Raw genomic sequence first — 15,841 nt, forward strand, 5'->3', positions numbered from 1 at the left:
CAACTCCTTGCCTTGGACCCCGCTTCTGCCTTGACGGACAGCCTACACACCACACCCTTGACCCCGGACTGGACACAGACCTCGCCGCACGGTAACCCATCCGGGACCAGCACACAGAGACGGGTAGACTCAGAAAAAGCTTCTTTAAAAAACACACACACAAAACGGACATAAATTTCTTGCAGATAAGTTGAGCAACAGTGCCACTGTATTCTGCTCTGGTCAGACCTCACCTGGAGTACTGTGTCCAGTTCTGGGCACCACAGTTCAAGAAGGACACTGACAAACTGGAACGTGTCCAGAGGAGGGCAACCAAAATGGTGAAAGTCCTGGAAACGATGCCTTATGAGGAACGGCTAAGGGAGCTGGGCATGTTTAGCCTGGAGAAGAGGAGGTTAAGGGGTGATATGATAGCCATGTTCAAATATATAAAAGGATGTCACATAGAGGAGGGAGAAAGGTTGTTTTCTGCTGCTCCAGAGAAGCGGACACGGAGCAATGGATCCAAACTACAAGAAAGAAGATTCCACCTAAACATTAGGAAGAACTTCCTGACAGTAAGAGCTGTTCGACAGTGGAATTTGCTGCCAAGGAGTGTGGTGGAGTCTCCTTCTTTGGAGGTCTTTAAGCAAAGGCTTGACAACCATATGTCAGGAGTGCTCTGATGGTGTTTCCTGCTTGGCAGGGGGTTGGACTCGATGGCCCTTGTGGTCTCTTCCAACTCTATGATTCTATGATTCTATGAACCCACACAACGTTACATTCCCCCCTGTAGGATTAAACCAGGCAAGTGTTAGAGGGGGAACCAGACTGTTCCATTAATACAATCCCCCTTAAGATACGTTAAGTAGACACACTGCCTTCCACAGAACTCAAGAAACTCGGCCACGGTGAAGTGATGCAAACCCCGTACCTCAGGGTAGCTAATGTTGTGTTTACTTTTGGTGTGGTGGTGACAGGATGTCCTGCTCTTCTTGGCCTCGGGTGATCTGGGGAACTCTGCTGTGACAAGTAGCTCCCACTCACAAATGCATAGTTACCAAAGGCGCTGTCACATCGACAGGGATGCAATGGGTCGCTGGGCCATTCCTCAAAGGGCAGAGGAGGGCTATTAATAAAATTGTAGGGCAGGGGTGAGACCTGACTGACCCACAGCTCCTTGTCAGTAAAAGGATGCTTTGCGGACGCAACCCTGTATCTTTGTGATGGTTGCGTCTAAAACGGTGCCACTGCTTCTGCTTTTAGAAGACACCTGAAGGCAGTCCTGTTTAGGGAAGCTTTTAATGTTTGATGCATTACTATATTTTAATATTTTGTTGGAAGCCGCCCACAGTGGCTGGGGAGGCCTGGCCAGATGGGCGGGGTATAAATAATAAATTATTACAGTGGTACCTCGGGTTAAGTACTTAATTCGTTCCGGAGGTCCGTTCTTAACCTGAAACTGTTCTTAACCTGAAGCACCACTTTAGCTAATGGGGCCTCCTGCTGCCGCCACTCCGCCACAGCACAATTTCTGTTCTCATCCTGAAGCAAAGTTCTTAACCTGAAGCACTATTTCTGGGTTAGCGGAGTCTGTAACCTGAAGCGTATGTAACCTGAAGCGTATGTAACCCGAGGTACCACTGTATTATTATTATTATTATTATTATTATTATTATTATTATTAAGCGAAGCACCCACGCTACACTAGCTCTGCATTTATGATGAAGCAGGAATCCTCTTTCAAACCTCTCCTTTCCCCTTCGTCTTCCCAATTTACTTATTTTCCCTCACAGCCCCCAGCACACCCTGTTCCCTGTGACTGGAACATGGCCTTATCAAAGCTGGCAGCATGCCAGGCAGTTGTCCATACTTGACCCCCCCTTCACGTGTTGCTCATAAGAGAAGGGGGGGCACCACACGAGTACTAACATAACACCGGTCTTGAAAGACCTACATTGGCTCCCAATACGTTTCCGAGCACAATTCAAAGTGTTGGTGCTGACCTTTAAAGCCCTAAACGGCCTCGGCCCACTAGACCTGAAGGAGCGTCTCCACCCCCATCGTTCTGCCCGGATGCTGAGGTCCAGTGCCGAGGGCCTTCTGGCGGTTCCCTCACTTCGAGAAGCCAAGTTACAGGGAACCAGGCAGAGGGCCTTCTCAGTGGTGGCACCAGCCCTGTGGAACACCCTCCCACCAGATGTCAAAGAGAACAACAACTACCAGACTTTTAGAAGACATCTGAAGGCAGCCCTGTTTAGGGAAGCTTTTAATGTTCGATGCATTACTGTATTTTAATACTTTGTTGGAAGCCGCCCAGAGTGGCTGGGGAAGCCCAGCCAGATGGGCGGGGTGTAAATAAATTGTTGTTGTTGTGTTGTTGTTGTTGTTGTTGTTAAGTGTGGGTGAACATATCAGACGACACAGTGATTCTTCAAACAGCTCTTGTTTATTCACAGGCCAGAACTGAACTGAACTGAACTGAAGGGTTCAGTCAGCCTGCTTTTATAGAGCTCCAGTACAACGTAACTGTAACCATTTCCTAAAACTATCCAATCACTGAACGTCACTTTCAATCCCTTATTTGCATAACTATCTACAGTATCCCCCTGCTGGCCCAGGGTGAGAACTTCAGTACATAACAATTATTATTATTATTATTATTATTATTATTATTATTATTATTATTATTACTAGGATGGGTATGTTGCCATTATCTCTGGGATGAGAAGCATGACATCATATATTAGCATAGTTGTCTGCAAAGCAAAAAACCTACATGTGAATAGCGGCTTGCCCATAGGTTTTCATGCAGCCAGGCAGGGCTGGCCCATCCATGAGGCAACACAAGGTGACTGCTTCAGGTGGCAGGAGCAACTGGGGCAGCAGATCCTGGTGTAGATCTTTATCCCTCCGTGTTCTTGATGTTCTTTCCTGGTGGGGAGTTGGGCACTATTTTGTGGTTCACCTCAGGTTTCTTTTCCTGATTTAGGTTCTGTTGCCGCGTTTTGCTCGACTATGGAACCAGCAGAAAATAAGCTACAGAACTGATGAGAGATGATAGTTAATGATATTTTAATACAGGTCTTTGAAATGAAGATGTCGCACCTTTCCTCTCAGAAGTCACTGAAACCTTATTTGTTAGGCAGGCTCCACTACCTTGCGTGCTGACAAGGTCGACAGATTTATGTGGTCTATTTTTTTCTCCCTGGCAAGCTGTCGCAGCCAAGACTTGGAGAAGGGCAAGTGCAGTCGCCGTGGGTTTCGTTTCAGGGACTTGAGAAGTTCACGTCCAGTGAACTTTCTGAGGAGGGGAGCTTCTGCATCCTCCGAGTCAGATGACATATGGAAGCTGTAGCCCTCCCAGGGTCGTAGGACTTCAGCTTCTATGTCTGTGGCTTTGGTGGCTGGGTGATGGACTTCAACAGCGTGTGGAGAGCGGCAGATTCCTCTTCTCTAGTGACGAAACACTTGCAGGAATGGTCATCTTCAGCATACCTGCCTTATGTGATTCCATCCATCTGTCCATCTATCCATCCATCCAACACACAGAGGCGCAGAACATGTCCATGCCCACCAGGCCTGCCACAGCATCACACATCCCAAATGCCTGCACATTGAGCGCCAATGTTGAAACATATTTGTGCAGGAGTAAATATCTGATGTATATAAAAGACAATTGTATAGGGTTAAAGACACTGGCTGGGTTGGAATAACTTTTACAATGGGTGGAAAAATAAGTTAATTAAACAAAATACGTAATGTTAGAAAATATATGATACTTACCGAAGTGGTGGAGGGAAGTCCGAAGCTCGGCAGAGCTAAAGATAATTATGTGGTGCATATAAAGTATAAATGTGTTGTAAATGTATGTTTACTGAAAATAATAAAAATATATTGGGCGGGGAAAAGAAACATATTTGCGAACAGCTGCATATGAATGGGCTCTCCACTCAGTCAGGAACCCTGTGTGGTCAATGCTTTCATGAGCTGTATCTTTACAAAGTCCACCTTGCGCGCACACACACACCCCTTGATCAAGGCTAGCCCTCTTATGGTGGTGAGGGTGGTGCTGTGGGTTAAACCACAGAGCCTACGACTTGCCGATCAGAAGGTTGGCGGTTCGAATCCCTGTGATATATAGTATCTCGGGTGGGGTGAGCTCCTGTTGCTCAGTCCCTGCTCCTGCCAACCTAGCAGTTCGAAAGCACGTCAAAGTGCAAGTAGATAAATAGGTACCGCTCCGGCGGGAAGGTAAACGGCGTTTCCGTGCGCTGCTCTGGTTCGCCGGAAGCGGCTTAGTCATGCTGGCCACATGATGCGGAAGCTGTACGCCGGCTCCCTCGGCCAATAAAGTGAGATGAGCGCTGCAACCCCAGAGTCAGTCACAACTGGACCTAATGGTCAGGGGTCCCTTTACCTTTACCTTTACCTTTACCTCAATTATATTTTACCAAACAATATCTCATCCGTTAAAAACTGCTTCATCACAATCCTCTGAAGCAATGATGAAAGCTTTTAATTGGATACAGGACAGTAGCTCATTACATTATGACAAGCTGCCATAATGGTCAGGGGCCCCTTTACCTTACGTGTGTATTTGGCAAAATTGCAAACGAAATGGGAACTAAAATTGCAGGTGAATTTTCAAGAGGACTCTCAAAAAAATTAGACTGATGTGAAACGGTGGCAAAGTGAACGTTAGACTGGGAAAACAAGAAACTGAGAGAAACGGAGATTCGGCCACTTCAAGAAGTTCTGGTTTCTGTCAGCTGCCATGTCAGCAGGGTGAAAAGGGGCAGCAGAGCTTGTCGCCATATATGGCAGCAAGGAGACAAAGGCTTGGGATAAAAACAACTGCAACTGCTGCCTGAAGAAATAAACCGTCTTAGAGGAGGCCATGATAAACACAAGTTGTAATGAGGGAGGGACACTTGCATCCCATTTTACTCCTTAGGACTTACAGTATTTTTCGCTCTATAGGGCGCACCTTTTCCCCTCCAAAAATGAAGGGGAAATGTGTGTGCGTCCTATGAAGAGAATGCAGGCTCCTTGGCTTCAGCGATATCAACGCGAAGCCTCCAAAGCGCAGAGGGAGTGCTCCCTCCGTGCTCTGGAGGCTACGCGTTGCTTTCGCTGAAGCCTGGGGAGCGAGAGGCATCGGTGCCTTAAGCATTTGGAGTACAGCGGGAACTCGTGCTGCGCTCCAAAGGCTTCGCAACCTTGCCGCTGCTCCCGGACCTGTTCTGGGGGCTGGGGCCGGGGGAAGCTTGGGCTTCCCCCACCCCAGCCCCGCGGCTAAAAACGAAGCCAAGACAGAGAGCAGGATCCATCCCACTCACTGTCTTGGCTTCTGCCAAAGCCGCGCACAACCTCTCCAGCTGGGAGAGGTTGCGCGCAGCTAAAGAGGAAGTCAAGACAGCCAGCGGGATGGATCCCGCTCGCTGTCTTGGCTTCTTTGCTCTTTGGGGCTGGGGGGGGGAATAAGATTTTTTTTCTTGATTTCCCCCCTTAAAAACTAGGTGCGCCCTATGGTCCGGTGTGCCTTATGGTGCAAAAAAACGGTATTTCAGAGCAAACATACATAGGAATGAGCCGCATGACCACACTTCTGTTTCACATCTCCCTGAAAATAAGTCACACTTGACTTACTGCATTGTTGCAAGGATTAATGCAAGGAATTATTAGATCACTACTTCACTTGTCCGAGATACTATATATCACATTACCATGTTGATGCAAGTGCATTGCAGGCCATGTAAGTCAGTGTCCGACTGAGATACATAAGCACTTTCAATCCGATCCAAATCTTTAGTACGGTCGTAGACCAGCATAAGATAAAAGCACCTCCATACATAAATAAAACCTACTAGATAGGCAGCAAGGCAGCTGCAGAAGTAGAGGGTACACTTCTGCAACATTTCACCCAGTGGTTTTACAACTTGTTCCTGCCTTCCTGTCTCAGTAAGGTAAAGGGACCCCTGACCATTAGGTCCAGTCGTGGCCGACTCTGGGGTTGCGGCACTCATTTCGCTTTATTGGCTGAGGGAGCCGGCGTACAGCTTCCGGGTCATGTGGCCAGCATGACTAAGCCGCTTCTGGCAAACCAGAGCAGCGCACTGAAACGCCGTTTACCTTCCCGCCAGAGCAGTACCTATTTATCTACTTGCACTTTGATGTGCTTTCGAACTGCTAGGTAGGCAGGAGCAGGGACCGAGCAACAGGAGCTCACCCCATCCGAGATATATATCACAGGGATTCGAACCGCCGACCTTCTGATCGGCAAGTCCTAGGCTCTGTGGTTTAACCCACAGCGCCACCCGCGTCCCTTAAATACTCACATGCTTGCAAGCAATTTCCCAGAACACAATGCATCATTGCATGTTTTTTTTTACTTTAGCATGCCTTTGATAACTACATCACAGCATGAGGAGAAGTGCTGGAAAAGAGAGGGGTAGACTTGGTTAGGGGGCAGAACAGAACAAGATACAGTTGTTGAATGTAATCCATTCTGAAAGACCGTTCAACTTCTGAAATGTTTGAAAAACAAGGATCAATTGAAAAATGGAAAAAACATGCAGTGGAAGCCTTTGACTTCTGAGGCACTTTTGAAAATGGAAGCAATTATTTCAAGGTTTTCGGCGTTGGGGCTCCAAATCGTTTGGCTTCTGAGATGCTCAAAAACCGAGGTTTCACTGTATGTCCTTTCCTGTTTTGGCCTACGTATCTCCTTCCCCATTTCTTTAAGCATGCTGGAGCACTTCCTAGAGCTAAACTCCAGAAAGTTGTCTGTTTGGTCTGATTATGAAGATAGTTTTGCCTGTTTGTAGAACATGAAGCAGCTGTGTGAAGCTGTGGCTTGGATACAGAATTTGAGCACACTGCTACTGAAGAATGGAGCCTGACGAAAGGAGCCCTTGATGGAAGCATCCCAAACACCTCACCACAAGACAAAAGTAACAGGTTAAAATGTAATTTTGGAGGAGAGCAACAGACGTGTCCAACCAAACACAAACAGAGCAGGGAGTGCCAGCAGTGACTGGAAGGGTGTTTGGTTTTGTTAAAAGTGCAACCACAGGGAAGTGTGTGGCAGTAACAAGAGTCTATTGTAGTTTATTCCCCTTGGTTTTTTCATGTTCTGTAGGGCAAAAGCCTCACTTCTTGACACTGGGCCTCATCCTGAATTCTTTCCTCATCCCCAGAAGTTATTAACTGACACCAGAAGCTCTGTCCATTTCAGCTTCCAAGACCCTGCCCTGTGATCTATTAAAACATGCATCTTTAAAACCCACATTGCACTCTTGTCTGAAGCCCAAATTATGCTTGGCACCGGGCCAGTTTAAGCTGGCCAGTATGTGCACACCAAGTGGTATTTTCAAAGACCAGCAATGCCCACGGAGGTTTTATCACTGTTCCAACTTCTCTGTTGTCTGGTAGGTTCTTTTTCTCTCAAGCCAAGGAACCATTTCATCATCTCTTAAAAAGTGTTTACTAGTTAACGCTTTAAAACTCAAATGCCCACATTTCCGCGTTCAAACCGTGATCTATAATGGAATCTGAAAGGCAGAGAGAGGCTGGCTTGCAGCTGTTGTGTCACCTTTGACTAAATGTCCCCTACATTTGAAATGGAATTTATGGAGACAGCTGGTTCTTGTGCAAAGAGCAGCTGCAGCCAAACCATTTGCCATGGCCTGAGAGGTGACAAAGGTGTTCTACAAACCAGTGGCGTATCGTGGGTTGTCAGCACCCGGGGCAAGGCAAGTAATTTGCGCCCCCTAACCTGCCGCTGCCAGCTTCTTCTTGCTGTTGCCTGGTCTGGTCTGGTATGGTTCTCTCCCGCGCTCAGCGCTGCGCTGGGCGGCCGCTGCACTGTCCCTCCCCCAGATAGTCCCTCGCCCTCTCTCCGCACCGCACGCCTGGCACCCACCCCCTCCACAGTGGGCGGCGACCCAGCGGCTCGGATCGGATTCGCACAGCCAGCACTGCAGTGAGAGAGAGTGAGTGAGCCAGGTAGGGGCAGAGAGCTGCGAGTGCGAGCACGCCCCCCGATGTTGCGCCCGGTGCGGCCGGCCCCCCCTGCACCCCCCACGCTACGCCACTGCTACTAACCATTAAACAAGCACCAAGTTTACAGAGACAGAAGTGCAGCTCATTATTCCATATACAGTGGTACCTCTGGTTATGAACTTAATTCATTCCGGAGGTCCATTCTCAACCTGAGGTGCCACTTTAGCTAATGGGGCCACCGCCACACGATTTCTGTTCTCATCCTGAGGTAAAGTTCTTAACCCGAGGTACTACTTCTGGGTTAGCGGAGTCAGTAACCCGAAGTGTTTGTAATCCGAGGTGTTTGTCACCCGAGGTATCACTGTAATACTCAACTCTCTGTATGTATAACTCCCAGTTGATTCAATTCCATCACCCATTAGGAGTATGACAGAATTGAGCAAGACATTTGTGTTTCGTTTTTTATAAATTTTATTAGTATTTTCCACACAACAATAACAACACAAAAAATATCGAAAAATAACAATATACAACACACAAAAACCAACATTAAAAAAACTAAAAATGCAACAACAACTAAAAAAAAAACAACAAATCCATATATTACTTATTAATAATGAATACTAAAAAAACAAAAACATTGACTTCCACCAATCCCACAGCACCTCCTTTATTTCTCATTGTGTCTTCCTGTTTTCCTTATCATCTCTATCCTAACATCTAGATATAAATCCCTCTTTCTTATCCTTTCACTTCACAAGGTTATTCCAGACTCAGCCAGATTTCTGTCCTCGAACCTTGACTTTTGAGGTATTCATTTAGGCACTCCCATTCTTTTTTTACTTCACTTTTTGGTTTTTGTCTTATTATGTCTGTCAATTTGGCTAATCCTAAGTATTCTGAAAGCTTACACAACCACTCCCCCCTAGTGGGTAACTGATTCCCTTTCCAATACTTAGCCACCAGGATTCTTGCTGCAGACGTTGCATATAAGAAAATGTTAGTTTTGTCTTTTGGAATATCTTCATTTAAAATTCCTAAAAGGAATGTCTCTGGCCTTTTACTATACGATATTCTTAATATTTTCTTTATTTTTTCTTCTTTTTTAAAATAAGATATTTATTAAGATTTTTTTGAGATATTACAATACAAAATGAAAAAACAAAACAAAATAAAAATGATTAAAAACCACTCAATTTTTCTATTACTTATTTTCCTTAGCTTGTTTCCCGGACCTCCTCATACCTCCCTTTTTTGTATTCCAGTTCAATTTGTTGGCTCAGCAAATCCTTACCCTCTTTGTTTATCTTAATCTTTGGTCTTAAAATAGTAACATTAGACTTTTCCCTATTAACAACCCATTTTTCATATTCCCTTAAAGCATTACAGCTGGAAACCACTTAATTTCTATCCAACATCATTCTAACATTCATTAATTTTACAGTGTTTCTGTAAATAATCTTTAAACTTTTTCCAATCTTCTTCCACCGACTCTTCTCCCTGGTCTCGGATTCTGCCAGTCATTTCTGCCAGTTCCATGTAGTCAATCACCGTCATCTGCCATTCTTCCAGGGTGGGTAAATCTTGTGTCTTCCAATACTTTGCGATGAGTATTCTTGCTGCTGTTGTAGCGTACATAAAAAAAAGTTCTATCCTTTTTTGGCACCAATTGGTCGACTATGCCCAGGAGAAAGGCCTCTGGTTTCTTCAAGAAGGTATATTTAAATACCTTTTTCAGTTCATTATATATCATTTGGACGTCAGCACCCTTAACAAACTTCAGTTCCCAGCATTCTTTGGGGGAAGCCAAGATGGCGACGGACACAGCAGCCTAGTCAGACTCCTCTGCTTTTAGTTAAGCTTTTAAGTAGTTTTTAAAGTAGTTTTTAGCCACTTCCTGGTTTTAAACTCTTAGTTTTAACGTCTTATCAGCTGTTTTATCACCTCCTCGCTTCCCTTTGCTTTTAGTTTATTGTTTTATTGTTTTTATTGTTTTATTGTTTTACTGGAGTACGGCGGAGCAGAGCAGGTCGAGGGAAGCCACTATCTACCTCCGAACAGAGCGCCTTAATCCTTGCGCCTTAATCCTTGCGCCTTAATCCTTAGGCATTTCCCAGAAAGCCTTAATCCTTGGGCACGTCCACCAAAGGTGAAAGAATGTACCTTCAGTTTCTTTACATTTCCAACATTTATTATCGGGCAAATGATAGATTTTTGCAAGCTTGACTGGGGTCATGTACCACCTGTAGATCATTTTCATAATATTCTCTCTCAAGGCATTACATGCCGTAAACTTCATACCTGTGGTCCATAACTGTTCCCAGTCAGCCATCATTATGTTATGTCCAACATCTTGTGCCCATTTAATCATAACAGATTTCACCGTTTCATCCTGAGTATTCCATTTCAACAGCAAGTTATACATTTTTGACAAAATCTTAGTTTTAGGTTCTAACAGTTCTGTTTCTAATTTTGATTTTTCCACCTGGAAACCAATTTTCTTGTCCAAATTATATGTCTCCATTATCTGATAATAATGAAGCCAGTCTCGCACTTTGTTTTTTAATTTCTCAAAACTCTGCAATTTCAATCTATCTCCGTCTTGTTCCAAAATTTCCCAATATTTCGGCCATTTGGCCTCCATATTGAGCTTTTTCAGAGCTTTTGCTTCCATCGGTGTATTTTCTTTATTTCTTCGTGGGTTGAGCAAGACATTTGTAAGATAAAGTGTCTGCCTGCCTGCCTGTGTGAATAGCAGTACTCCACAAATGCATTACATCTTAGCCTGCCCCAGAGATCATTTGGGAAGTCCAAGCAAACAACTCTGGTAGCCTAGGGGCCAAACCCCCAACACAGTTTCATTTGGCTCCTCGTGAACCTATAACCAATGAAATGACTGTCCACAGATTCACCGGTATGGAATATGTGGGGGGGGGGGGGGCGGAGTGTGGATGCGGAGCTCCTTCTTCCAATAGTTCCACTTTCTGCTTGTGATATTTCATGAATATTTTGCTACTTTATAAACTGCGCTTTATAAATGCATGGTGCAATGTTATGAGCAGTGGTGCACAGATACCTAGTATTGCATAAACAGTATAAACCATGGAGTGCTGAGACTGGATCATGAATAATGTGCTGCTGCCACTGTTGGCTGGTACATTGTGTTCCATATAAGTTGAGGTGAGAAGGTCTGTTTAGGAGTGGACAATGGTTGTGGATACAGTGGTACCTTGTGGATACAGTGGTACCTTGGTTCTCAAATGCCTTGGTTCCCAAACGCCGAAAACCCAGAAGTAGGTGTTCCGGTTTGCGAACATTTTTCAGAAGCCAAACATCTGATGCGGCTGTCGGCTATTGTTCCCGGGGCACCTGCACCAATCAGAAGCTGCGCCATGGTTTTCAAACAATTCGGAAGTCAAATGGACTTCCGGAATGGATTAAGTTTGGCGCTTTTGTTTTTGCTATTTATTTTGCGTTTTTGTTTTTGAAGTTGTTTCGGTTTATTTGTTTTTGTTGACTGTGTGGAACCCAGTTCAGTTATTGATTGATTGATTAATTTGATTGTGTGACTGTGGAAATGGATAAAAGCCTCCCATCCAAACAATGACTATCATCAGTGGAGGTAAGAAAAAATAATAATTTTAATTTTTACTATCTATAAATACTGTCTTATTTATTTTATCGTACAGTACATTGATTATTGCTTTCATTTTATGGATCGATGGTCTCATTAGATAGTACAACTCATGTTAAATTGCTGTTTTAGGGGTTGCTTTTAAAAGTCTGGAACGGATTAATCCGTTTTCCATTACTTTCTATGGGAAAGCGTGCCTTGGTTTTGGAACGCTTTGGTTTTGGAATGGACTGCCAGAACAGGTTAAGTTTGAGAACCAAGGCAAGGTACCACTGTACTAAAATGTCTTGGACAAAGCCTGCCCCAAGGCTAATGTTTCTTCTGTTCTGTTTCAGAAGGATCACTGGTCAAATAGTTACAAAGCAGAATGTACAATTCAACCCATGCCTGCATTTATTAACAATCTTTAAAGATACGCATTTTACATTATTGCAGAAGGAACTTATTGCTTTTCTTCTTGTACCAGCACATAGCAAAAAATGGCAAAAGATTGGATCGTCTACTATAACAAACAACAGGAAGTATGGACAATTGATTTATCTGAGAAACTAGCTCATGCCCTGAACGATGCAGCTGATATGAATGATTTTGCTAAAACACTGCATCCCTTTATAAAGTATTCAAATGAGCACCCTGATGGCTGGCGCCCACCAACTATGTATATAGATTTATGGGGAAAGTTGTTGTATACAGTATATGGGAAAATTTGCTGTTTAAGAGGGGGGAAACCAGTTGTTTAGATAATGTTGTGCTTATATCCTGTTATGAAATTAAAAAGGTAAGATTGGGAGGGTATTGTGGTATTTTACCAGTAAGAGACAAAGTGCACCCCCCCAATGGCTACAAATGAGTCTGTTTCCTTTATTATTTGTTCATTTCATTTCATTATTTCATTTCATTTCTATACGCTTTATATTTTTAAGAAAAATCACAAAGCAGTTTGCAGAATATTAAAACATCAAACAAACAATATGAAGAAAATCAAATATAGAGTATACAGTCAAAGCAACATAATTACCGTATTTTTCGCTCTATAAGACGCACCAGACCACAAGACGCACCTAGTTTTTGGCAGAAACAAGAAAACAAGAAAAAAAATATTCTGAATCTCAGAAGCCAGAACAGCAAGAGGGATCACTGCGCAGCGAAAGCAGCAATCCCTCTTGCTGTTCTGGCTTCTGTGATAGCTGCGCAGCCTGCACTCGCTCCATAAGGTGCACACACATTTCCCCTTACTTTTTAGGAGGGAAAAAGTGAGTCTTACAGAGCAAAAAATACGGTAACAGAAAACTAAAACATTATTTTAAAGATTTCAAAACGAAACATTACAAAGAAGGTCAGCTACAGAATACATGTTTAACACAAACCAAGTTAACAAAAAAACAACAACTTACACATTTTTTAAAAACACCACTGCTAAATGAAGTCAAATATAAAATGCATATTCAAAACAGCATAATTAACAAGAGAATAAAATACTATCATAATCATGGCAGGGCTCCTTGGCAGGCACCAAAAGGTGAGGCAATAGTTGGGGTTTGTTGTCAGGCATAGAGATGTCCCTACGGTCTTACCAGGAACCTCTCTTTCAGCCTCACTCACCTGGTCTGCCACACCTGCTTTAAGCGCCACGAGAAGCTCCAGCGCTGCGGTCAGTGCAAGTTTGCCCATTACTGTGACCGAACCTGCCAGAAGGACGCCTGGGCGAACCACAAGAACGAGTGCTCGGCCATCAAGCGGCATGGCAAAGCGCCCAACGAAAATATCAGGTGCGTGAATAGGCTGATCGCCAACGAATGTGTGTAATTAATTGCTCAAGGGCTATTAATAATAATAATAATTTTTATTTATACACCGCCCTCCCCAGCCAAGGCCGGGCTCAGGGCGGCTAACAAGCAATAATAAAAACAAGATGAATGATTACAACTTAAAAACAAGATTAAAATGCAACATTAAAATATTGAAACATTAAAATATTAAAATGCAGCCTTATCGCAGGAGGAGAAAGGAAAAAGGAAAAAGAAAGAGGGGGAGCGAATCAAATTGGCTCCAAGCCGAAGGCCAGGCGGAACAATTCTTGTCTTACAGGCCCTGCAGAAAGAAATCAGATCCTGAAGGGCCCTGGTCTCATGGGACAGAGCGTTCCACCAGACCGGAGCCAGAGTTGAAAAGGCCCTGGCTCTGGTTGAAGCCAATCTAACTTCCTTAGGGCCTGGGACCACTAGGGTGTTGCTATTTATGGACCTTAAGGTCCTCCATGGGGCATACTGGGAGAGGCGGTACTGTAGGTATGAGGGTCCTAGGCCGTGAAGGGCTTTAAAGGTCAAAAGCAGCACCTTAAATCTGACCCTGTACTCCACCGGGAGCCAGTGCAGCTTGAAAAGCACTGGGTGAATATGCTCCCATGGCAGAGCCCCCGTGAGGAGCTTCGCTGCAGCATTCTGCATCCGCTGGAGTTTCTGGGACAGCTTCAAGGGCAGCCCCGCGTAGAGCGAATTACAGTAGTCAAGCCTGGAGGTGACTGTCACATGGATCACTGTGGCCAGGTCAGGGTGGGAAAGGTAAGGGACCAACTGCTTGATGCGGCGAAAGTGGAAACTGTCGCCTTGGCTGTTGCTGTAACTTGCACCTCCATGGAAAGGGAGGCGTCAAGGATTACACCAAACTGTTAACGGAAGGCAATGGCACTAATTGGGCCCCCGCAAGAGAAGGGATTTGGTCCCTCATCCCCATGCCATCCCGACCCAGCCATAGGACCTCTGTCTTCGAAGGATTTAGTTTCAATCGGCTCCCACGAAACCATCCAGCCACAGCTTCCAAGCATCTGGTCAGTGTGTTCGGGGCCGAGTCGGTGTGGCCATCCATCAGCAGATAGAGCTGAGTGTCATCAGCATATTGGTGACAGCCCAGCCCAAAGCTCCGGATAATCTGGGCAAGGCAGCGCATAAAGATGTTAAAAAGCATCGGAGAGAATTGTGCCCTGTGGCACTCCACACACCAAGGAATGGCGCGACGACATTTCCCTCCCTAGTGCCACCCTCTGTCCCCGACCAGAGATAAAAGAGCACAGCCAGTTACGGGCTATGCCCTGTATCCTCACATCTGCGAGGCAGTAACATTATCCTCACCCATGGATTTGTGCTCACGCAGGTTTAGCCATGGACAAACAGAGGAAAAACACAATGGGGCACAATCTTGTCCAAACCTTACCTGTACACTGCTGCCAATCATTGTAGACCAGGGGTCGGCAATGTGTGGCCCATGGGCCAGATGCGGCCCACGAAGACCGTTTTACCGGCCCACGAGCTGCCCCCGAACCAAGCTGCCTGCTCGGCGAGTCCCCTGTGCACTGCGACCAGCACAGCATGGCCTGGAGACTCATCAAGTGGCGCCAGAAATGGTGTCTGCACATGTGCAGAGACCAGAAATCACGTCTGCACATGTCCAGATGACAAAAATCGCTTCTGCGCAGGTGCGATTTTCGGCGTCTGGGCATGTGCAGAAGCGATTTCCGGCGCCACGGACATGCGCAGATGCAATTTCTAGCATTGCACTGAGCCAGTCCAGCCCACGGACAATCTCCGTGGGAGTAATCCAGCCCATGGCCGGTAAAGCTTGCAGACCCCTGTAGACAGCATTAGGCCAGCTGGACCAATCAGCTGGACTGATTCATTATGAGATGACTTCCTATGTCCCTATAACCACCCCATGGATTTCCAACTTGGAAATCCCTATGGGTGCATCTACTCCTTTCCCCAAAACTCATAACCTTCTGGAAATACTACTAGACTTCTAACCACAAGGCTTCTCCTTGAAGGATCTCCGTCTGGGCCACAAGGACTGAAGTGAAGCATTTAACAAGTCTTCTGCTCCTTGTGCTCTGTCCAGGGTCCTGAAAAATCTGTCTAGGCTGCTTGGCATCTTGTCTTCCTACCCAACCCATGAGCGTGGTCTCTCCACAACATGCAATGAGTATTGGTGACAGTAGGACAGTAGGATCAGTATTAAGAACTGTCACTTGTTAAACAGCTTTTCAAACATCTGCAGGGGACCCAGATGTTTTCAGGGGTAGATCTGGTATAGTCCCACAACCTGATGAGAACGAACAGAGATCTGTGGTCTGCATGTGATGCGGCAACTTTTTAAAATATTTCACGATGCTGTTTATTTTTATTTCTTTATTTCTTTTATTATTTATTTATTTATTTATTTATTTATTTA

The 15,841-nt window shown here is 45.0% G+C and overlaps 1 protein-coding gene and 1 long non-coding RNA gene across 3 annotated transcripts in view; one reads left to right on the forward strand and one right to left on the reverse strand.

Moving 5' to 3' along the window:
• Nucleotides 1-15,841, reverse strand: part of LOC308571474 — a 116,219-nt gene that overhangs the window by 25,188 nt on the left and 75,190 nt on the right. The window lies entirely within an intron of this gene.
• Nucleotides 1-15,841, forward strand: part of SMYD1 (SET and MYND domain containing 1) — a 58,116-nt gene that overhangs the window by 11,905 nt on the left and 30,370 nt on the right. For both annotated transcript variants that reach the window (XM_081166559.1, XM_081166560.1), the window contains exon 2: nt 13,213-13,389. In XM_081166559.1, the coding sequence (XP_081022685.1) occupies nt 13,213-13,389 (177 nt within the window). The remainder of the gene's footprint in view (nt 1-13,212; nt 13,390-15,841) is intronic.

Source organism: Podarcis bocagei (genome assembly GCF_964188305.1).
Source record: "Podarcis bocagei genome assembly, chromosome: 13".
Taxonomy (NCBI): Eukaryota; Metazoa; Chordata; class Lepidosauria; order Squamata; family Lacertidae; genus Podarcis; species Podarcis bocagei.